The 24,302-nt window shown below is 42.8% G+C and overlaps 1 protein-coding gene across 1 annotated transcript in view; it reads right to left on the bottom strand.

Annotated features, from left to right (window-relative positions):
- Nucleotides 1-2,120: 2,120 nt before the first annotated feature.
- The window catches only part of Sel1l (SEL1L adaptor subunit of SYVN1 ubiquitin ligase), a 44,192-nt gene continuing 22,010 nt past the window's right edge, over nt 2,121-24,302 (bottom strand). Inside the window, exons 7-21 of the mRNA XM_050152383.1 lie at nt 23,461-23,514; nt 23,314-23,373; nt 21,629-21,710; nt 21,126-21,280; nt 19,723-19,779; nt 16,232-16,300; nt 14,806-14,883; nt 13,748-13,810; nt 12,529-12,616; nt 12,054-12,202; nt 11,206-11,371; nt 10,826-10,900; nt 10,006-10,178; nt 8,173-8,301; nt 2,121-6,213 (exon numbers count right to left, since the gene is read on the bottom strand). Coding sequence (XP_050008340.1) covers nt 6,004-6,213; nt 8,173-8,301; nt 10,006-10,178; nt 10,826-10,900; nt 11,206-11,371; nt 12,054-12,202; nt 12,529-12,616; nt 13,748-13,810; nt 14,806-14,883; nt 16,232-16,300; nt 19,723-19,779; nt 21,126-21,280; nt 21,629-21,710; nt 23,314-23,373; nt 23,461-23,514 — 1,608 coding nt within the window. The 3' untranslated portion in view covers nt 2,121-6,003. The remainder of the gene's footprint in view (nt 6,214-8,172; nt 8,302-10,005; nt 10,179-10,825; nt 10,901-11,205; nt 11,372-12,053; nt 12,203-12,528; nt 12,617-13,747; nt 13,811-14,805; nt 14,884-16,231; nt 16,301-19,722; nt 19,780-21,125; nt 21,281-21,628; nt 21,711-23,313; nt 23,374-23,460; nt 23,515-24,302) is intronic.

The following is a 24,302-nucleotide window of genomic DNA, read 5'->3' as shown; positions in this document are numbered from 1 at the left end:
TTTTTTTTTTGGTTAGGAAAAGCACAGAATTGGCAAGGCCCCAGGACGAGAGGGGGAAACCCAGGTGGGTAAAGTCTGAAACTCACAGCTGCATCTGCACAGCTGAAAATAAGTCTGCTTCCAAGAATGCTTTCTAGTCAGACTGAAATCTTGCATCACGTGAAAGAGTGGCGTCTTCGTTCTCTAAGTTCAGAGTCCTTGCGTGGACTATGTGGCTCTCGCAGTACTTAGAAGACTTAGGAGAAATCCTTCTCAATGCTGAGAGGCTGGTTCTACTGGGAGTCAGAGAGAAGGCAAAAAAAAAAAAAAAAAAAGGTTGAGCCAGGATGACGGTTTCCAGGGGCAACATGGATGTTCCAAGGGTGGGTAACTGACTGTGTGCCACTCAATTCCTCTAAGAAAGTGATTCATGCTCTTTTTCTTTGCTTTTAAAATACAACTTTGGCATCAATGACATACTATTTTTAATCCCTTCCTTCCTTCCTTCCTTCCTTCCTTCCTTCCTTCCTTCCTTCCTTCCTTTCTTTCTTTCTCTCTTTCCTTCTTCTTCTTTTTTTTTTTTTTTTTTTTGGACAGGGTCTGTGTAGCTCTGGCTGCCCCAGAGCTGGTGCTGCAGATCCGGATGGTCTTGAACTTCCCACCTCTGAGGGTGGGGATTAACGAATGCACCAACCACACCCAACCTTTGTCTGTCTGTCTGTTTTTCTGAGACAGGATTTCTCTGGTTTACTAGCTCTGGCTGTTCTGGAACTTTGTAGACCAGTCTGGCCTTGAACTCAGAGATCTACTTGTTCCTGTCTCACAAGTGCTGGGATTAAAGGTGTATGGTTTTGTCCAAAATGGAACATTAACAAAATATTGCTAGTTTGGTAGAATTTTCAGGACCCACTTATACTTATGTTCAGTCTGCTGACTTTCTAAGTTGTAGCAGTGGTGGTCCGGGAACATCCTCTTCAGCTACCAGGTTCTAAAGCTTTTTTTTTTTTTTTAAATACATATATTCTAGAAAATAGTAAGTAAAAATGTTTCCTTTTGCATTTTTTTTAATAGTTTCTACTTTCTAAAATTGTTCATGCATGGCTAAGAAAACCTAGGATACAGTGGGCAAGGCCATGGCAGAAGAATCTGGGAAATGCAGATGGGAAAGCTTTCAACTCCACAGCTTGGCAGCAGTACCTTTCAAAAGGTAGGGCAGCCATTGTCAGTTAGTACTCTCCAGGAAGTTGGAGGGGAGGGGCTGTGAGAGCCAACAGAGGCTGCGGGTTTCCCTGTAATGCTATTCGTGGTACACAGCCCCACTCCTAATTTCTGGTTGAGCTGGCAGGCTGCAGAGGCTGTCACTCTGATGTCTCTATTTTCACGTTAGCCAAGGCCACCTCGGGTGGCTGTGTTCCTCGGAGTAAACACTGCGATCCAACTTGCAGCAGTCTGTCTTATACAGACCTCTTACCCAAGGATCGGTCTGATGTTGTTCTTTGCTGGACCATTTGGCAATCATCACCTTTGAGTTTTGAGTTGCCTGCCAGGGTGTGGAGGGACAAACCTATCATTCTCTTCCAGTTTGCTTGCTTTCCACCCCTACCCCCAAGGATGGAACTCAGGGTTTCTTCTACTTTATTGGCAAGCCCTTTCCCATTGTCACACCCTCAACCTCTGGCTAGGATTGTGTGTACACAGCTTACTCTCAGCCAAAGCTGTTTTTGTTTCCCCTTTATTTAGATCTTATTTTAAATAGGTTTCATTGTGCTGTATCTGAGTTTCTGCAAGACCTCTTCAAAACCAGGGATGAGCGTGCAGTCATATGCTGGCAACCTACACTATATTCAGCTTAAGAAAAAAGGTAAGTCCTGCTTACTATATACATCTCAGGCAGATTAAGGCCAAATCCAGCGATTCCACAAATAGTTATCAGTTCCTGGCAAATTCATGTCCTTCATAGAACATCTGAAGGACAGATGTTAGAAAAGAAAGAGAGATTCAGATTTCTCCAGACGAGTGCAGTATGGAATGTTGTTTCTGAATTTCAAGGAGGGGTCACTGAAATGTTGACTCTTCCAGGTTAGAGCAGAAGTCTGGATGGGAAGGCCTTTGGGCAGGGCACACAACTACAGACAGACAGATAACCAGAGGCGGGATCTTTATTTCACAAGTTTCAAGATACAGTACAAAACGAATCTGTACATCTCTCTATTAACAGGAGTTGTTTACACAATTATAATACACTTCACCAGCCTTTATACTGCATTCCATTAAATACAAAATAAATTTACAAACGTCTACTATGGTGTTCCTTCACAATGCCAGCTTAGGCTCTTTAAAACCTCCCTCGACATCTATAGTGGTCATACTTTGATCATGTCATCATTGTTCTTTTAAATAGAAGGGAAATAGTGTCAGGTTGTTCGTCAATAAATAGTAAAGACAGCACATCTGAACGGCGCCCTGCACATAACCAAAGGACCCTTCATATGCATACAGAACCAGTTTTCTAAATGTGTAAACAGTCTCGTTAAGATACAAATCATTGGTATATGGGATTATTTCAAATTTTCTTGAAATCCCTAGTGGGTGGAGACACGTGGCTTCTTCTCAAAGAACATTACCCATTTAAAAACCAGACAACTTAACATCCAGGAACATTTCTCTCTCAGTAACTAATGAGACTTTTTTTTTTTGCATAAAATAGTTTTCTTTTGCTGATTATTTCCTGCACAACTCTGGCCATAATATTGTCTAATAAACTTTAGAACCCCTGCCAAATACCAGCTGTCTTGGCAGGGAGCGGGCCACCAGAAGTGTCCTGTCTGAAACGTACACAGGAAGTGCCAGTCCAAACCCCTGCGGAGGAAGGTTGCGCACATGGAATCAGACACTGGTGCACGTGCCACACACACACACGAAGAGCGGAGGTCCGCTTTCGGAAGCCTACATGCCTGCTCCCAAGCACTAAAGAGCAAACACGAGGGCAGAGAAGGGAGGAAAAAACCCCAACCAACCAGTCAAACAAAACCAAAATTCTCATTACCTGGTTCCTGAAGGAGTCTCTAGTGCCTCTCAGGGTAGAGACAAGACAGGTGAGTGGGAAGATGTCCAGAAATTAATCTTATATTCAGAAGAATAACAAACCTTCAAGAATATCAAGATTTAGGACTTGTATTTTTACATTAATCTGGCTTAAGTGTTAATAAATTTTTGAAAAAAAAAAAACAAACCAAAAAACCAGCCTTTGATTTACCTTTTTTTTTTGTGCTATTAGTTAGTAACTAAAAAACCCCCAGAAATCAGAAACAAAAACTTCAAAAACAAAACCTTCACCTTTGTAAAACACCACCGAAGTAAAACTCGTGGTACTCTGAAACAGCTGGCTACCCAATGGGGCAGGCACACAGGGGAATAGGGACTGAGCAGAGAACAGGACAGACAGACCACAAAAGGCAGTGGGAGGGGTGGGCTACAGGGAGCAAGAAAGCCACGCTCTATCTGGAAATCTAAACCCTAATGCTAAAACTCCGGAATCCTGGAGTTGCCTTAATGTCACTGACATTAACTAGCTTTACTGCCACTTGATTCAAATGGATGCCATTAGTAAGAACTGTGCATTATTTTAAAGAGAAACACCAAACCCAATTCCTATTTGCTTAGGTACCATGTGCCTTGAGCAGTAAGAGAACCGGAGCAAAGCATTTTGAGATCGTCTTTGAAATAAGCCGTAAGAACTGAACTATTTTACACATGGTACCCAGATTTCTGGGTGCAAATGACCCAGGCTGGAAAGAGAAGGTGTTAACAAGCCAAGGGAAAACATTTGCAATCTTAACAACGGAGGGCAGCAAGGGGCAAGCCCACCACATGAGGAACAAGACCACGCTGACCCATCCAGCCTTAGGTAGTGTATGGCAGCATAAGAAGTGTTTTCTCCAGTACTCTCTGAGGGAAGGAAAGATGGACACAAGATTGCTGCTGTCCAAGGAGATGTTACGTGGGTGGCGCAGGACAACCACAGAAGCCACAGTCACTTTAGAGAGTTTCCCAACTATTTATTTTTAGGTCTTGTTTTGTTGCCTGAGCTGGTCTTGAACTCCTGGCCTAAAGTGATTTTCCTCTCTTAGCCCCACAAGGAGCTGGGACTACTGGTACACCACTGTACCCAGTTCCCCTAAATAACTTCAAACAGGGCCTTCTAAGTGCTGCCACCATGGGTTACGCTGGGCTTGGGGTGGGGCTGCGAGGAGAGGCAGCAGCGCCAGCCCCGGTGACAACCCGTTTACTGTACCACTCACCACCTAATCTTTAAGCACAGGACACAGAATAAGCCTTAAAATTTAAAGGTGCTGCCCAAAGCAACATTACATTTTTTGAGAGAAACACTTGATGCTTCTCAAAAGATCTTCTTTTATGCATATGGCTTCTCTGTGGCCACCTCTTTAAATTTGGAGGCAAGTATCCTGGAGGAAAGTTTGCTTACGAGGTATCTCATAATACCGTCAGCACACACGAAAGTACACAACTTCACAACAAAGCCTTCATGTTCATTAGAGATGAACTAATCTAGTTCTGATTGGAATCCCAACCCAAAGCATTACATACTGCACAGGTCTCATGGTGGACAGGGATGACAGAAAAGTGGAAAGGTGCCGTCAACAGGCTGGTGTCAGCTCCCTTACGGGGTGCTGGCTTCTGGACGCTGCCATCTGAGGCTTACTCAGACCCCAAATTCAGCTTCGGCTTTAATTCCTTCATATGGGTGATTACGTGATGCTCTGCAGGCTCGTTGTTTGTACATCAATCACAGCAGGAAATGCTCAAGTGTGACAGCCTCGATTTCCTCACGTTTACAACAGCAGGGCGGTACCATGACAGCTATGCAAGTGGCCGACTTCCACAGCCACACAAGACTGCCAGAAACAAGAAGCTGCCAGAGCACACAGAACGGCACACCCGGGCCTTGGTTTTCGCCATGTACTGGGTCTAACTCACCCTTAATGATCTGAGTTTTAGTATTACAAGGGAAGTGACTGCCCGACAGATCTTGAAAATAGAATTTGACATCTGAAGATTTTCAGAGGGTTCTCTGTTCTCTGTACAGTAAGAAATGAAAAGTGAAACGAAACCTGGGAAGCAGGGCGTCAACTTGTGGGAGGGTGTCTCATCTCCCCGAAGTCGGTTAAGGCTGTTTTCCGATTCCTCCACTGAGTCCGTCCTCTGGCTTCTGGACCACTCTGCACACTCACACCAACAAGCAAATCACACTGAGGAGCAGGGGCAAATTCCTATGTGAGTGCAAGGAGTCAGTTCATTGAGTTTTACTTCTATTCCATTACAAGAAGTGACGTTCACAAAGAATGCTTTAGCAAAGCCTTTCAGTCTTCAAGGAAGTCTGTTATGAAGTATCGCAGCCGCCAGGACAGGAAACCGCTCAATAATCCCTTTTAATACAGAAAGTGCCATATATGTGTACTTGCAAGTAAGCTGGTAAGCTTTCCCAGTTACCGCATTTCCCAAACACCCTGAAGACGCCTTGTTTGGCTTGTTGTGTTTTTGACTTAAAGGCAAGTTCTATTCTCAGACTTAAGTATGTTTTTATGGTTAAACTTGCAACTAACTGGGTTTCCCCAGGTTGTCAAGGCTTGGGACCTGAAAAGACACTGATGTAAGAACTCACGCGTGTTGACAGGGTAACAAAAGACGCTCTCAGAGAGACAGGTGGGTACAGCAGACATGACTCGAGTGTCTTATGCTTCCGGAAAAAAGAGAGGAAAGGAAGGAGAAAGGAAAGCCACTGAAGTTCATTCCACATGGCACTGAAGCGGACATTCACTGTAGCTCCAGCGAGAGCTACTCATCCCTGAAAAGGAAGGCAGCAGGCTCTAAGCAGCTTCTGGGACCCCACGCTTCTTCGAGCCTCTTCCGGGTGGTGGCCACCATCCAGAGCCCTACATCAAATGCAAGTGTTCTCAGCCAGCAGCTCCCTAGTGGTCACGGACCCAGGAGGGCATGTGGCTGCTACTGTGGCGGCTGCTGCTCTGGTGGTCCTTCCTGCTGGGGAGGAGCTGGTCGCGGCCCTGGGGGCCTGGGTACTGGTATATCCTGGTGCTGTCTCTGCCTGTAAGCTATGACTGTACCCAACAGCAGTGCGATGATGGTCATGAGGTAAAGGTCCCATTCGGGTCCCAAAAGCTGGTCCATGTCCAGATGGGTAAATATATCTCGAATCTTAATGAGAACAACACAGAAAGCATTATCACTTCAATGTCAGCAAAAACTCTAAAGTGGTTACATGAGAGCTGGTGTCGAGCAGGAAGCTCTGAAGACTTGGATCCTAAGATGCTGTCATGGTTCTTACAAGGGCTTAAAGCTCATAAGAAGAAACCCACAATGGCGTGTCTCAAGAACCGAGCTGCTATGTCCTAACCGCTGACAACATCAGATGTCTACGTGAATTCTTCCATCAGAAATCTCATGCAGCAGCTTCCAGCTAGTTCTCACAGTAGATATCTGAAAGGACCACCGGGATGGCAAAAGAAAGTCCAAAAACTCCTGCATGCTGGCATATGTAACCTGTCCACAGTGACAGCAGACCAGCTGAACACTCACTTTCCCGACAGTCAGCCATGCTTCTCCGGCCTAAATGAAGACTACAGGACCAGCGTCCACTGGCTAGCCCCCTCCCCCCCAGGCATGTTTCTCTGTGTTGTAGCCCTGGCTGTTCTCCTCGAACTATGCTGGCCTCAATCTCAGAGATCCACCTGCCTCTGCCTCCTGAGTGTTGGGACTAAAGGTGTGCACCGCCACTGCCTGGCTTTGGTTACATTTGAACTGAAATGCACACTATTTCACATGTGAATCTGAACTTACAAGTTATATCCTTAGTCTAGAGGTTTTGTAAAACTGTGCCCCAAACTCCTGCAATATGTATATGTAAACACAGGCACTAAATTTTCTAGAGGAAAAAAAAAAAAAAAAGGAAAAGTACTGTGCCCCAGGGGATTCTAAGCTTTTAACCCAGTCTGGCTTTCTTATTATCATTACTTAGTATTGTTGCCCCCCCCCCCCCATCTCCACTCCCCGGGTAGGCTGGGATTGCTTTGGTCTTTTTTGTTTCAGTTGGAGAATCTTATTGTCCTCTTTGTATATCTGCATAAAAAAATCAACAAAAGTATCTTCTCCGTGGCATGCCACCATCCTAAACCCCAGACTGCAACCGAGGAAGGAAAGTGCAGGAGACAATGGTCTAGGATATCCCTGGCAGTCAGAGAGCTGCCTCATGCTGGCTGTGTATAAGCCAGGCAACTGCTCTGCCCCAGTCCAAGCCCAGCCCTCACTGCCAGCTGCAGAAAGTACAGCCCACTGGCTCATGCTACCAAGGAACTCCAACGAGGGACATTATACATATATAAGAAACTGGGTGGACAGGGTATAAGGGGTCCTGGGTTTTGGGAATTGTGTGGAGGACCTTGGTAGTGTGGGTTCAAGTGGCAAAGGGAGAGAGTGTGGGAGGAGCACCGTTCACTTTTAAATCTGTAATGTGTAAGGGCAAGTCTAATGGAGCAGCACATCACCTGTTCTCAACGCCATTTAAGAGTTAACCATCACCCTTCAGTCTGGATGAACGAAAGGTGAATGGCTCTTAACAAGGGCTCAGAACACGGAGTGTTTATGGAGCAAATGGAGTACAGAGAAATCTAAGTGCAGAACCCAGGGCACTTACACCTATGACCTGTTACTACAGTCGGGAGCTTTGAGGGGAATAGGTAGCCCACCGCCTAGTCAGGCTATTTCAGAGAAGAAAGCTGTGGCATTTTTAACTTCTGCTTCACTGTTGGAAGAATCAGAAGCACAGTGACTCAGCTCTCAGACTCCCCTCCATCTTTTTCTTCTCACGGTATTGGTGTCTGTCTGCCAGGGGTGTGCCTGACTTAATTGTTATTATTGTTTCAAAGTGTCCAGTTAGTGCTCAGCTGTCCCTGGACAAGAAAACACCAATGACAAGTGCTTATGCTAAGGACACCGGGAAGTGCTACTTGAAAACTCTGCTGCCTGCCTGGTCTACAGCTCACCCCGCTTTGCACTTTTCCTGGGAAGAAGGGGAGACCCTTTTTTTTTTTTTAGCCTTGAGGCCCAAGAAAGTGACATAATTGTACTTTTTTAAAAAAAGAGACACAGCTCACTTACATTTGCTTCCCGAATATACTGTAAGAAATAGACGACACCCAATTTGCAGAGAGCAAGGAAGACAGGAACTTGTGCATCTGGGCTAGCCTCGGCTGCCATGTCATAAAACCGTTTTGCAAGGTGAATATCCTACAGTGCAGAAAACAAAGGAAAACTCATTCTTGTCAAAATATACAAAAAGTATCTATTTTATTTCAGAAAAGTTGTCCTACCTTTCAAGATTCTATTTAAAATTAATGCCCACTACCTAAAGGAAAACCCAAAACTTTACCTAAGTAAAATTTCTGTAATTAAATAATTTTAAAAATTTAAAATCAGGAATTAGAAAATGTAACTCATTTCTTCCAATGTAACATCAGATTTTATGTGTAGACACACTGTATTCAGGCACACACCTGACACAAAATATTGCTGACCTGGAGATTTCTAAGGAAAGCCTCTAAGTTCCAAGCTAATCTTTCACTTAATACTTTAGCCAGTGTTAGAATCTCTGGTTTAGTTCACTGGGGTAGGACCTTTGAGAATCTCCAGCTGGTCCTTTCTAGAGAAGTATGGGAATCTCTTCGGGGATCTCTCAACTTCTGCTATGTGTTTTTCTAAGACAGAAATGCCTGGGGTCAACATGTAATCTGTCTTTGCAAAGGATGGCTCAGCCTGACAGACCCAGTCCTTCCTCGGGGTGGGGAACCTCAGAGATCACTAATCTAGGCAGGCACCTTGCTATGTTGCTGCTGTAGGAGGCTCTTGTGCTGACTGATATGAACCACCACAATATAAACACTGTATCTTGCTACAAAGTTTCTGGAAACAGTGACCCCAGGATGGAGGGTTCAAGATTCAGAACGGCAGGGCAGGGATGAGGGGAGCTCTGAAGAATGTTAAACTTACAGGACAGAATGCTATTACACATGGGAAAGGAAGGAGAACACCAGAAATTACATCCTCCACACACAGACTTAAACAGAAGCAGTTACTTCAGTTAGTCCTTATCCATTAAGAAGAAAAGCACTTTCAATTAATAATAGGAATATGGTTAGTATCCAATTAAAAATACACAATTCAAACATTTTTTTGACAACCGAATCTTTCAAGACCTTGGATCCAACTTTCTAACAGGGTATTTCAATTGTATCAAACCACATCCTGAATTATATTTTCCAATCATCATCAATCTTCATACTTTAGTAGCAATTTACTTGGTATTGGACTGACTTTTGGGGTTACTGCTGTTCTGAGGCAGGGTCTCATGTAGCCCAGACTGGACAGAAGTAGGCGTGTTCTTGAGGAAGACCCTGACCTGACCTCTTGTCGCCCCTTGCTGGAATTACAGCATGTGCTACCATGGTCAGCTGCACCAATTAGTTTTCAGTAGTATAAATGTCTCCTTCATTCACAAAGTAGGAAGGAAATGGAAACGGTGACTAGGACACATTAAAAAGTCATGCCACCTAGGAGTTACTGGGAACTGTATTTGATTACTTGTTCTCAAAAGCTGAACCCGGGTTCCTTTCCTGAATACTTGGACTTTTATTGTAGTGTTTATCTAAAGTGTACAAGTAGTAATATTCTCAGAATTCTTTTGGGATAGAGAGGCAAGGACTTAGAGCCATTCTAAGGAAAATAAAGGTGGAGGCATTAGAAAAAAGTTCATCGGTAGAAAAGGTTTTAATCTATTTCAAAATGATCCAAAAGCAATGGCGCTGACTGAGGGTGGATATAGTTCCTGACACAAGAGGCTACCAACAGGGCAGCGCTACCTGGAATACAGCAATGCAAACATCTCCCCTTGTCTTAGCAACGCTACTCAGGTGCCAGTTTTGACGCCACACTCACCTGTTTAATGCCTAAGCCCTTCTCATGCATGTAGCCCAGGTTAAACATAGCCTGGGCACTGTGCTGCTGCTCAGAAGCCAGGCGGTAATGAATAAATGCAGTCTCGTAATCCACATCAGTGCCAAATCCATAGAAATGGTAGTCTCCAAGTTTAATTCGGGCCACAGTATAACCTGAAACAAAATTAAATGCAAAGCTACTGATAAACAAAGTGTGCTTAAAACAAATCAAATTTATTTTTTAAACAGGCTTATGTAAACCAGAATTTTCATTTGTAGTAGAAAAGTTTTAAATGGATCTCCCAGCCAAGTCCTAAAGACAGTAAGCATGTAGAGCAGACATTATCTCTTCTGCAGAAAGCACATGGCAGTCACAGAGAAGTCAACCAGGTGGGTGGTCCTGTGTCTCACTAATGCCACCCTTTAAATGCCCATGCTCCACTTATCATGTCATTTAAACATGACTAAACTGACTGTTCAACTTGAGCACTGTGTAGGACTGGAGAAGGAGACGCCTAAGTGGAGAGGAGCATGTGAGGAAAGTAAGTTAAAGAAAAAGTAGGGAAAGGGTAAGAGTTCTTTTCCATTTCAGGCTGGTATTATATATTCTTCAGTTCTCCATTTATACAATCAGCTGGCCTGAAGCTAAAAACCACACGGTGATGGAAATGTCCAGTCAAGGACTAGCAACTCAACTACTCATTTAAGAATGAAGTCTGGTCACAAGCAAGGTAAGCAACGGTATCTTTGAGAGTTCATGAGATGAAAATCAACAGAGGGAGGGGTCCTGGGTAAGACTCTCTTGCCAATCAGTTACTCACCTTGTGAGGCAGCCCTGTTCCAATGCAGCAACGCTCTGGGGTAAGTTTCATTCTCACCTACAATGGTTGCTTCCCCTACAGGAAAGACATGAAACAAGAGTCAAGGGTTTTCATTTGCAATTTAGAATGACTACATAGAACACAGCAAATATGAAATTAAGCTAGTCTGAAGAGTAAATAAATATTAGAAGAAGATACTGGATTTAAAGGAATCAATGATTCAGGAAGATGCTACTTCTTGGAGCAGGTTTTAGCCATAGCCAGATTCTGAGATGAGTCTGGGGATTTGGATGAGGAAAGGGCAGTTCCATATTCCTTTCACTTTGAAAATACATTGCTGAGTGCAGTAAAACCTGCCAGAGGACCAAAGTGGACCTTACTCTGGTCAAGGATGAAGGCTGCGTTGCTTTGTGCCACTTCATAGCCCTGTTCGGCCAGCAGGAGGTACTGGATCACTGCGGCATTGTAGTCCCCGTCTTTATAGCTGTTGTAGGCAGTCATAAGCCTCTCTGACCAGCGGCCTCGCTCACACACATTCTTAAACAACTGTGAACAGAGGAAAAGCAAATGACATGCATGTCTAGAAAACAAACTTGCATCCGGGCATAGGTGACCAACTCTGCTCCATGACTTGTTGGCAGCTTACTCTTTAGAACCAAACACACTGCAAAAAATAACAGCAACCAACACATTGTTTACTGTGGTCAGGAGCTATTCTAGTGATTTCTGTGTAGTACAGGTTTCAGCACATTCTTCTACCTGAGGAGTTGTTCGCGAGGTGAGCCCTACTAACACCCCCATTTTACAAGTGAGGACACCAAATAAAGCAGAGAAAGATTTCCAAAACCGTGCTAAGCGTCATCAATGTCCCTCCAATGAGAGGTGTGAGTGCTGAAGAGAAGCTGGAGATTAGAGATGCTGCTTTGCCCTTTGCATAGCTCCTTCCCGTATCTTTAGTTTGATACTTGGTATATCTTATACTCCGGGAGAGCCACAGATACTGTTGGTGCCTACACTCAGCTTCACAAACACTGCTTATTACAGGAACCCAAAAGTAGGGAGGGCAGAATGCATACATCTCCAGCTTCTTCCTTCAGAACATCAATCCCAGTGAGCTGAGTCAGCTTCTACTGTGGATGGAATCAGGTCAAGAGACCAGAATGGAAAAGGCAGGACTTCCCAGTAGGCAAACCCATTTCCTACAGCCAGACTGCAGGAAAGTCCTCACCTCCACCGCAGTGTGACAGGATCTCATCACCCCTGTGCCGCTGGCATGCATCTGTGCTAGGTTATAGAAAGCCAAGATATGGCCTCCTTGAGAAGCTAAATTAAAATACTTCAAGGCCTGTTTATAATCTCTCTTGACTCCAATGCCATCTGCAAGACAAAGGAAACAAAAGCCAATGAAAGGCGAGCAGAGTCTTACACAGGATCTAGTGATGCAGCAGAGGACTTTCTCCAAGAGGAATAAACCTGGTGAAAGTCGGGATTATTACAGAGTGATACATGTCAATCTCGCCACTGCAGATTAATATATTAATATTGATGAATATAAATTGTAATGAGAAATGAGATGCATAAGTCATCGAACTGGTAAAATATTAATTCACCAAAATCGAGTCTCCCATTCTATATCTAGTGCCATCTGGTGGAACACTAGTTTAGACTGGTATATTCATCATTAATTCTACAAAGATACCTACTATAGTACATAGAGCCAAGCTGCAGCTGCCCATCCACCCAGCCTTGTTCAGCAGCTTTCTGGAAATACTTGAGTGCCAGGTCATAATTCTGCAGAACAAGATGTCAAATGATAAGAAAGCACAAAAGACTAATAAACTTGGAAGTACAGAGATTATTCTATGTAAAAATAAGTATACATATTCTTAAAAGACCATTTTATGATTTAAAAAGTAGTCATTAATGCTTCAGGTTACAGGGAGTCAGGGTCTCATATTTAGAAGAAAAGCAAGTAAGAGTTTTGTGAACCAATTTATGTTTGCTCTCAGAAAGCATAAACACAAATAGAATACTAGAGTAGGAATTAAGAAAAACTTTTTACTAACCACCTTTGCCCTTTAAACCTTAATTTTTTTAATATTAGGTCAAAAATATGATTTTCTCCTTGTTTCTTCCCTTCCCGTGTACATTACAAGATGCTATGTTCTTAGAGCCCATAGATCATATGTAACCATAGGACAAATTAAAATACATTACTCTGAATTTTGGTATTCTAATGATCAGGGGTCAAAGATATCACTCTTTTATGTTAGGGAATACATATAGGTAAGTTAAAAAAAAAAACTTAGTTCTTAGTTTCAAACACCAAAAGCATGTTGGTTAGAATAACATCATGATTCAGGGGCATCTACCATGAGGCAATGGCCAAGGACAAACAAGTGCTTGCAGACACAACACTGACATTTAGGAGGTTACTGGTGACCTGGATATGAGACAGAAACCTGACAACTAGGAACTAAAGTGGCTTACTAAGGTTCATTCTTTGGAGACACTTGGCTTTCAGCGAAGGACTGGAGAGAAGAGAGGCGGAAGCTAGAAGGAACAAAGGGCAGAAGGGAAAGCCTCTCTCTTCTAAATAGAGGAGACTCGAGTGCCTTCTTAGCCTTGAGTAAGGAAGCGGGCAAGGAAGGAAGTCCTGGAGAAAGGGGAAGAGTGCAGAGTGTAGAAAGCAGACACGGAGAATGGGAAACAACGCTAGCCCTCAGATGGTCCCAGAGATGGAGCTGGCCTAAGAAGACACGTGAGGTGTGAGGCACGGCATGGGAACAGCCAACTCGGAGACAGCAGGAAAGGGCTTGCTGCAATGATGGCTCCTCATTGAACGGGGAGCTATTCAAGGAATACCGCCTGCCCGCACTGGCTGCCTGCTTCCTAAACTCAGCGTGCCACACACACACTTACAACTTGAACTCCTCTTCCATAGAGGTAGGCCATTCCAAGCCCGCTCTGTCCCACAGGGTTGCCCTGTAAAACAGAGAAATCAGACAACAGGGGAAAGAGCTCATTACAACACTGGGGAGGATAAATGACTGCAGAGGAAATAATCTGAAGCATACTGAGATAGGTTTTAATTAGTTTCCAATAGAAACAATCTTCCTCCTTGCATTTAGAGTAAACTTAACTGGACCTTTAGACGCAGAGGGCTATCAAAGACTACAACATTAAATGACCTCAGGATCAAATTTGTGACCTGACTTATGACCATCATTTCCATGAATTCATGACACAAATATAACTAATACATTTCACCAAAACTAAAAGAGGTCACATCTGGGTTGCTGATTCACTGGTCTCTTCCTGTCCTAACAGAAAAGGAAGGAGAGCGCTGTGGAGCAGAGTCAACACTCATGCACTAAAAGCAGCAATGATACTTAAGACCAGCTTAGTGACAGTATTTTGAGATGCAAAACAGAAAATTCTAGAATTCACCCAAACTTGGAGGGATAGAGGACATTTAAAAAAAAATGCGTCATAACATCCCTCAGGACAACACTCAACTGAAGCTGTGATGCGCAGCCATACATCGCTGGATAGAGGTCAGTGCACACACAGGAAACAGAGAGTCTTATCTTAAGTATCTTACATGTGTTTTTTTTCCCCCCTGGGTCAATGAAAGTCTAAACTGTGTGTCACGGTTGTCGGTGGAACTGGATTTTGCAGCTTTCAAACTGCAGTACAACCGAGGTAGGGAATGCAACTCCCAGTTTCCTCACTAAAAACCAGTACTCTCCTGATTAGGAAATACTTCAAAGAGATTTAAGCAGACTTAAGAGTCATCCACCTACTTCCTAAAACAGAGACTGCTTTTACTGGGGAAGCTTTTCCAGTCAGCTCATCAGGTGTATGTAAGCACTTCCAATAACTCGGGGCATGGGTCGGCCAGTACTAATCCTTCACACAGTCCATTCATTGACCACCGGTCACACACAGGGTCAGCACACTGAGTCGGGAAGACTCACCATGTCAGCGGCTTTCTTGAAGTAGTGGAGTGCTGTCTCATTGCTCTGAGGCACGACATCACTTCCTTCAGAATACATCTGGAAAACAGACCCCAATTTCAGGAGGACTTGTTACCCTTTCTCCAGATACATTTCTTGTTTCCATTTCTCATCTCATTTTTATTAGCTCACATGGAATTGTCCCACAAAGTTTAGAATTCTCTATAGGAAAGTGTAGAATTTAAAGCAAACATTTATTGATAAATACTTATATATTTTTAAGTATTTGGTATTCTACTAAATATATGATTTAGGTATAGATTTGAATATAGAAAGCAGGATAATGACTGCATCAAGAACTCTTCAAAGGTTTTTAAAAATTACATTTGCTTGTGTCTGTATGCTGGACAGCTAATCCAGCCTACTTATTAAGTTCCAGGCCAATGAAAGAGCCTGTTTCAAAAATAAGGTCCATGTTACCCAAGACTATTTTCTGGTCTTTATATACAGGCACACACCTACACACACATATTCCATGTGTGTGCACACACAAAAACATGTAGCTAAAAAGTTATTTAACAAGGTATAAACACTTAAGTAGTTACAGGATCAGATAAGACTTTCAAATAAAGGAAAACAAATGTCAACATTGCTTCTCATTCATATAATACATTAAGGAAACAACACTAAGGCTGCCTTTAGATCGAGGGTTAATTAGTAACAAAGAAAAAGTAAAACTGTTCGAAATAAAGAGATTTAAAATTCTTAACAAAAACAGATGAAGAAAAAAGATTCCTGTATTCTGGTGCTGGGAGGCTGAGATCCTCACCACCATAGCACCCACACGGTTCATACTACACAACACTGGAACGCTTGCTCACAATGCTCCAGCTCACAGGAGCTAGCTGTGATCGTGTAAGTCTGGATGAGGTTGTCTTATCTGTAAAATCCTTAGACTCCACCTGATCTTCCTTACCTTAGGATTTGGTTATACATGAACAACTGTCAGTTTACCCTGTATTAATGTTAAAATGATAAAAAGGGAATCCTTCCCAGACACAGAATCTATTCAGTAGTTTTTACATGTAAATACTTCCTTGCTCCAGAAAAAACTACACGGAAAGATGCTCACAGCTGTCATATTTAAGACAATGAAAAGATCTGCAGACAAATGCCAAAAAAATTCTTTCATTAACTTATGAAAAGAAGTAGACAACTGTGAGTCTTAGCAAAACCCCGTGTATAACACAGTCTGGAGCCCTCATCATTGCATATACCTGATAGAGCAGCAGGAGCTCAGACAGTGAGTCACTTAGAAGTAAGCACTACACTATGTGTAAGCGGTCTGAGAGGGCTCGCACGGCACTGTATGGAGACAGGACGCGATACACGTGCATTGCAAATTCTATTTTGCTGTCACATGACATAACTGCAGAGTACACAGTACCTTTCCCAGGAAGGCCATCGCATGTGAATTACCAGCATTTGCTGCTAAGTTGAAGTAGTCAAATGCTCTCTGTGAAAGAAGAATTCATAAAAATATTTAGTTTCTAACCAAAACACTTATTTCAGGAAAACCAGGAAAAAAAAAAAGATCTCGTTATAGTAAAGCAGCTTAAAAACCAAGAATATCCAGTTCTCAGAATTTCAAGCAGAAATGCATGTACCTAGAAGTTTTTATGACCACAAATAAACGTCTTGTGTTCCCTAAAGTTCCCAGGTAAGAGGGCGTTTTTATCACAGGCAATGTAAATAAGCTCTAGGCAGTGCAGCTTCACTGCCTGCTTTACTAGGACCTGGGAGAACAAAACACAACACAACAAAAAACCCAAACACCAACACCCAAAATACCCTAACAGACATTCCCAAGATACTGGGCATATTCTGGAATGCAATTCCCTTTTGTATTACTTAGAGAAAGTTTTTGGCTGTATTTAGAGTCATATAACTAAACTCACTGGTGCTGGAAGATCTTCATTACCATCCCCGGCAACTCAGTGCTTACACCTTTGTTAAGGAACTTATATCACTGGTTATGCCTCACTCCTGTTGATGATTTAATCTCTTCTTTTTCTAATCTTTTTTCATTCAAGTATATTCTCCTAACCTATTAATAAAAAAACCATACAAGATGCATTTTTTCTCCTGAGTTTCATTCCTCTTCAGTGGGATGGAGACCCATTGGTGGCTTCGCTCCCAGCGCAGCTTCTCAGTGGGTCCTCTCAGGACTCCACTCCACTCTGCAAGTTTGAGTGCCTTCCACCAACTGCTCCAGAAAGGAGCTCTTCCCTCAGTCTACCTCTGCGGCATCTGATGGAGTCTACCTCACTCTCCGGGAAACACTCCTTGGCTTGGCGTCACATGCATCCTTTCCCGCCTTCCTTAATCTCATCTGTACCTGCGCCATCCGCAGCCACCTTTGCTAGTTCTTACTCTATCATCTGCTCTCCTTAAGTTCTTCAAGGGCACCTGATGACACCATTCTCACTATGCTCTCAAAGCAGCCTTATCTACTCCACGGTTTCACACACCATCTAGATGCTGGCAACTTAGAAATTTGTTTCTGGCGCCAAACTAGGCTAATCACGGAACTGACAAAGTATATGTCAAATCCATCTACTAACTGCCGGTACCACGGCTCTACTACACATGATATTTTCTTTCACACGAACCTCTGGAATAGTCTCCTCTTTGATTTCCCTGATTGACTATATTTTGGGATTCTACTAATTCATTCTCCACATGGAAGCAAAAGTCAACGTTTTCAAATCTGAACATGCTGGCTGTAAGAGCCCCTTAGTACAGAGGTTAAGCTGGTAAGAACAAATGCCATCTGTCTCAGAACTACATTATGTCCTATGATGTCAGCGCCATGGCCATACCACCCCTGTTCCCTTCTGCTCCAGGGCCAGGGCACACGGTGTTCCTTTCGTCCTGGAATGGCTCTACCTCCAGTGTCAACATGCCACCTCCTTGTCCCTTAAGAAGACTTCCCTGACAGCTGGATCTCCCTCCCTTACTTATTATACCCCTTGATTCTGCTTTGATACAGCCACCACAACTTTAAATGCTTGCTATTTGTTGGTGCGGTCATTTAAAAAGGAACCAATATTCCACTGGATTTGAAACTCCAGCAAGGACAATGACCAAAGCTTTCCATTCAGTACTGCATTTGAAAAACCTGGCAGTGACTGGCATGTGGTAGGAACTGAAATGTTTGTTGAATTAACGCAAACATGTGCTGGAAAATACTACTCTTTCTCTTGTGAGGCTGGTGAAATATCCTCCCATTGTGGAGGTGCTTTAAGGGAAGCAGTACACAGCACAAGAACACTCCCAGTTCTCACTATGTAAGAGCTCTGGGGCAAACTACCTCAGAATCCTGCGCTCTCGTTATTTTGTTAAATAGCAGCGTGTAGCATACATTTTAGTGACCAAGAGACAAGCAGCTGCCTGATTAAAAAAAAAAACCCAGGTACTTGGCACCGTGAGTGATAAGTGTCTTTGTGACAATTTCATTCTTAAAGGTGAAATAACTTTTCTTGACATAGTTAATTGGTATGGCAGCAAAATAAGACTTTTGTAGATTTGGCACATACTTCTAGAGAACTTCCTATGAGCTAGGCTCTGCCGGGGGTTGGAATAAAGTGGTAACAAGGCAGACGTGACTGTGCTCTCTTGAACTTATGCTGTAGCACAGAAAAAGGTTAGATAACCAACCAATTTGCTTTGGACAAGGACCACAGAGAGCACTATTTTTCAGGCATCCTTTGTCATATGTGACCTTTCTCTGGAGTGGGGGTGGGGCTAAGGGAGTGATGGGTAGGAATTACTGTATAAGCAAAGCAGCTGGGGTGACAGTCACCACAGACAGAGGGGTTGACATCACTGAAGTCATGAGAAAGAGGCTCTCAATAGGTTCAGAGACCTTAGAAAATTCTGTGTGCTTGTGACTTAGCAAGGGACTGGAGAGGTAGGGGCTGGAATGAGGTCTTGGAGGTCATATTAAAGGGCAAATCTTTAAGCTGCTGGAACCCACAGAGCACTGGGAAGTTCTAGGTGAACAAAGGATCAGATGCTGGGTTTACAGAAACTGCAGGTGACAGGTGACTCACTCGAGTGACAGGTATAATGGAGAGAGGGGAAGAGATGAGTCATAGGCAGGTAAAACTCAGTAAGTAGCTGTATCAGCCTGGGTAGTTGGATGCTTCTGTTTGTAATAAATAACATCTTCCTCAGCCCTATAGTCTTTAAAAGTTGTCTTTTTTGATGGCTTCCTTTTGCTCTTTGAAAAAAATTAATTTTTAATTTTGAGTATGTGTGCGTGTATCTGAGTGTAGTATGTGTACCTGAATGTGGGTAACTGCAGGGCCCTGAAGACTGTCAGATCCTCTGGAACTGGAGTTCTAGGCCGCTCTAAACTGTGGACATGGGTGCTGGGCACAGAACTCAGGTTATCTGCAAGGGCAGCAAGCACTCTTAACTGCTGGTCATCTCTCCAGACCCAAAAGGTGTCTAAGATTTACTCAACTATATACTTAACAACAACAACAACAACGAAATCGAGAAGTGTCTATGTGTTTGGGCAGTACTAAGAGCTAAGTTTAAAAGTAGTACAATCTGAGATTGAGGCAGTTGAGGGCACATGTACAGTCTCCAGCACTCATGCCTGTAATCCAGCTTCAGAGTATCTGACACCCTTTTCAACACTCTGCACACACATGACATAGAGAAATACACACACACACACACACACACACACACACACACACACACTGGTCTTTCTGACGTCTTTTCATGTGTTTATCAGCCATCAGGTAGGTGTTGAGAGCTCACTTGTGACAGATGTTTAGAAAGCCTGACTTATAAAGAACACCCACACAGCTCCATTTTGCTCCCATTTCCTATGGGATCAAAGCCTCACTACAGGGTGGTTACCTGGTGATTCTGTTCCACTCCACGCCCTCCATGCAGATGCAGCTGGCCCAGACCAACCTGAGAAGCAACAAAAAGGATGTAAATGTGAAAGTGAGCATCTGCCATACAATTAAAATCAGACCCACAGTTGGCTGTAAAAAGGCTCTGTTTATTAATCAAAAGACTAGAAACCTAGCCTATAATCCTGAGTATCTATTCTGTTTTATTTATCCTAAAATTATCAGGAACTAAAAGGCATGTTTTAAAATAAACAGCATTCTTCTGAAGCAAACAGCATTCTTTTGTACACACATGCAGTGTTTGTGAGTGGATGTATGTTCACATGTATGCAGGTGGAGGCCTGAAGTTGATTTCAGGATTCTTCCTCAGTTGCTCTCTATCTTATTCATGGAGACAAGTCCTCTCAATTGAACTCACAGATCACCAACAAGATCACCCTAGCCAGCCAGCTTGCTCTGGGGGTCTTGTCGCTGCCTTCTGAGGGTTATAACAGTAGGCAGGAACCACATCCACCTGGCATTTTTGTGGGTTCTGGGCACATGAACTCTGTTCCTCACACTGTTCAACAAGTGTTTCATCTATCGAGGCATCACCCTCCCGGGTTCCTAAAAGGTTTTTAGATGAATTATACTTAACTCAGTGAACATGCTCTAAAGGAAATACTAAAGGATGTCTTAAGCGAATGAAGACAATTATCCAAGAAGCTTAGACATGAAGAAATAAAAACAAGAAAAGACAAATCCGCGAGTAAATTTAAACTCGTATGAGCTGCATAAAAGAGAAATGTGAGGTTCACAAAACCATGCAGAAGTCATCACGCTCAGCACAGTCTACGGTCAGTGTTGTCCCGGGAATGGTAACGTGTCTACCATTAGACTAGAGGCGGAGCTGTGTGGGCATCTCTAGGTAACACAAAGAAGGCCCAACTGTCCGGGTCATGGAGGAGGAGAGGCAACAACAGTAACCACCAAAAACAAGGCCAAGAAAGCAGAGGAAAGGGAATGTAGAAAAGCAAGATAAAGGAAGCAAGTAGCAGAAAACATTTAAACCAAAATATACCCCAGTGTGAAAGACTTTTAAAATGGACACGGTAGTTGTATTCTAACTTCCACGAGTAACATTCAGATCTGCTATTCACTACAGCTTTAACTTAAGACTTCCTTCTGTGAGCTTTCAAACTATTCTTAGTACTTATTTGCATGTATCTCAAACAGCTGTGATTTTAATAGGAAAAAAGTGTTGAGTGTGTGGGACGTTCTTTTTCTAAAAGATCCAGTGGTGATCTAGAACAAAGCTAATAATTACTCAGAGCAAAGACAACATTACTTACAGATGGGGGTGCTTGCACCCTCACCCCATGAAGCAGACAAGGCAGCAAGAGACTGCCCGATGCTAACACACACCTGTGCTTGGACATCACCCTTCTCAGCTAGGAACTGGTAATACTGGATCAAATCTTCTTCCAGCATCCCACTGTTCATCCCTGGGTTTTCCACTTCATCAGGCAGCCGTATTCTCTGGACCACAGAGCCTCCAGTTAGGGAGATATCGCTGGCAACTGACAGAGGAGGACAAATAGGAATGCGAGGTGAAGTCAGAGGAGCAGATCCACAACTGCAGCAAGCAGATGTGGACAGACATGGCGCTAATGGCACCATTTCTGTAGTAGTCTACATAACAACCCACTAATAAACCAGACTTCTACTACAAATGCTTAAGAACAAAGTGGTGAAAGGAATGTCTTTCTTGATAATTAAAGTAGTTAAAAGGTAAGTTCAATTCAAAGAGTCATTTGCAATATCTGAACTACTATAACCAAAACATATATATATATATATATATATATACTTCAAATTAATTATGTATTTTTTTTCTAGAGCGTGAAAGATGAAAACAAGATAGGTACCATGATTGGCAACAAGGCGATAATGGGTCAGTGCCGACTCACAACTCTGGAGGACTCCGATGCCGGCCCAGTAGCGGTAACCCTGTAAGACACCCTTGTGTGAGAAGACAACAGCACCATGGTGTTCTTGTGACACATACAGCCAACCACACTCAGACTATAATTCTGCTCTCCTTCAGTCCACACACTCCAACAAGCAGGTTATAGCTAAGCACGAGACAAGAACATTCCTAGAGCAACCACGTGAGTGCCATGAACTTCATGAAAGAAGCGTGGACACAGTCCTCATCAAGTTTTCACTCACAACCACTGTCAGTCTTATTTTAGATATCATCGGTACAAGAACAAGTGTTCTCACCACTAACAAACGACTACAGACTGACAGGAGTAGGGGAGCAGGAAGGAGCTGTCTGAAATCTGAATGGACTCAAAACGTCGTAAGCTTTAGCAGTCCTTGCTGCATTACTATAGAGCCATATGCACAACATGGTCTGATTCTATAGCCATTGTTCTAAAAAAGTTGGTAATTTGAAGCATTTCATATATATCTGCCACACAAAATTGTTTCATATTTCTTAAAAATTTACCTGAGCTAGGTATGGTGGCAAAGGAAGGTGGATCTCTGTGAGTTTACGACTAGCCTAGTCTCTAAGGAGTTCCTGGCCAGCTAGGGCTACTTATGGAGACCCCTGTCTCAAAAGCTGTAACAACACCACCAAGACAAGCAAACAAACAAAAACCCCACAAAACCAACCCTTCCCCGCAAAAAACCAAACTACCTAAAAAATTTATCTGAAGGTGCTTTTCAGCTACTCTCTGAGATGGTACCATAGATTAAACAAAGACAACACCGAAATCAGAGGAGAGATGTTTAGGAAGCCCAGCATCTCTGCTTTCCATTTCCTCCAATTCCTTCAGTGGCTGAGCCCAGGACAGAGAGGGCCCAAGTTCCTGGGCACAACTTGGCTATTTAGCTGGATTCCTATCTACCCTGCTTATCAACTCCCAGCATTCTACTCTTCAGGCTGTCTGTCTACCTAAACATCTAATCTGATCTTGACAGTCACTCAGTGATGACTTTTGAAATTATCTGATTTCCCGGATGGCTGGAAAACTATACTATTCTTGTCTGCCTTGTTAGTAACCAAATCTGGAGCCTTTCTCGGTGATGGACTGACTTCCTGCTTTGAGTTTCATGTCCACTCAGTTCAGCCTTTACATTCTTGCAACAAGGAATTCATACTCATTTATAACGTAATATCTATCATGTATCACAGGTCATGTGAACTATCACAAATTGAACATATAAGATACTTAAGGCCCTTAGCACAAAAAGAAATTGGTGGACAGATTTTGTGTCTCTAAGTGATGTATGTGATCAATGTTATCAATTTATACACAGATACTTGCAAGGGCCCTTTATAGGACAGTTTTACATAGTAGGTCCTTCAATAATTTAAATGCAAAATCTCTGATAATCCAATCAAAAAAAATCATTCTGATAAACAATTCTAATTTATATAAACTTTTATTCATGTAGATTCAATGTGTTATAGCCACTGACAAGAATTTGTTGGCTGTCCACCTGAGGATGTGATTGTAAGCAAATCTCAGTCAGAAACTTAGGGCTACTGCAAACACAGATTTTAACTTTTAGTGTACGTTGTCTTAAAGTTCACACTTACCAAAACCATGTGGGCTATCAGATTGCCTCCAAGAGCTCCAAAAGTATAATATACAAGAGCCTGTGAAATAGCAGATATGTAAGTTAACACAGGCCAGGGCTTATTCAATTCCAAATTTAATATATAGTAAAACTTCAATAACGTTACCTTTGCCTGACTTGAATTAACACCAAGTCCAGAGGCGTAGAGAAAGCCAAGAGCCTGAGGTGAAAAGAGGAAAAGTAAATATTCTTATTTTGGTGAAGACATACACAGTTTTACACAGAGAAGAGTCAGGAATCTTTAAATATGAAAAGGTTTGACTACAACTATACTGACATTCAGTAAAATAGCCAGAGCAATACATTCAGGCTTTTACAAACCACATAGCTGAGTACAATTTTAATCAAGTCATTAAGTTTAGTTAGAAGGTCAATGGAAAGTTAAGAAGACATTACTAGTGAAACAAAGCTAAACACACTTAAACGTGGTTCTTACTTCATTCTTTTTAGCTTTTATGAAGATAAAATATCTTCTGTGCTATTATATCAACATATTTCTTTCTCTGCAAGAGGGATGAAAAAGGACAAGTGTCCCAAGAGAAGTGATCTCAGGTATGAAGAGACACCAAGTGGTCAAGAGTTGCTTTGAAAAACATGAATTCCTGAGGAAGCCACCTCCAAACAATGTATTATGAGGGTCCACCTTCTCTTCTGTGCACCATCCTGATGACACACAGTGGTAAGGACAGCATGGTAGAGTCTGTGAGTTCATGCACATCTCAGCCTCTCTTGCAGCTAGGTAAGACTATGATCCTAGATATGTCTGCAGAGGAGGTCGACTGTTGCCCAGGAGTCACCATTTGCAAGAAAGCCACCCAGGCAGAAAAAAGAGCTCAGTCTAATCTGGCGAGCACGAAGTCTCTGCTCGCTGCATCAGCTAAACTTGATGAGCACAGCAAGAGTGCTGAGGGGGGGGTACAAGAGTGCTGAGGGGGGGGTACAAGAGTG

This window comes from Alexandromys fortis, unplaced genomic scaffold, assembly GCF_014885135.2.
Source record: "Alexandromys fortis isolate MF-2015 unplaced genomic scaffold, M_Fortis_MF-2015_v1.1 scaffold_47, whole genome shotgun sequence".
Taxonomy (NCBI): domain Eukaryota; kingdom Metazoa; phylum Chordata; class Mammalia; order Rodentia; family Cricetidae; genus Alexandromys; species Alexandromys fortis.
The sequence above is the reverse complement of the archived record's forward strand: the minus strand, read 5'-3'. Positions and strand labels throughout refer to the sequence as shown.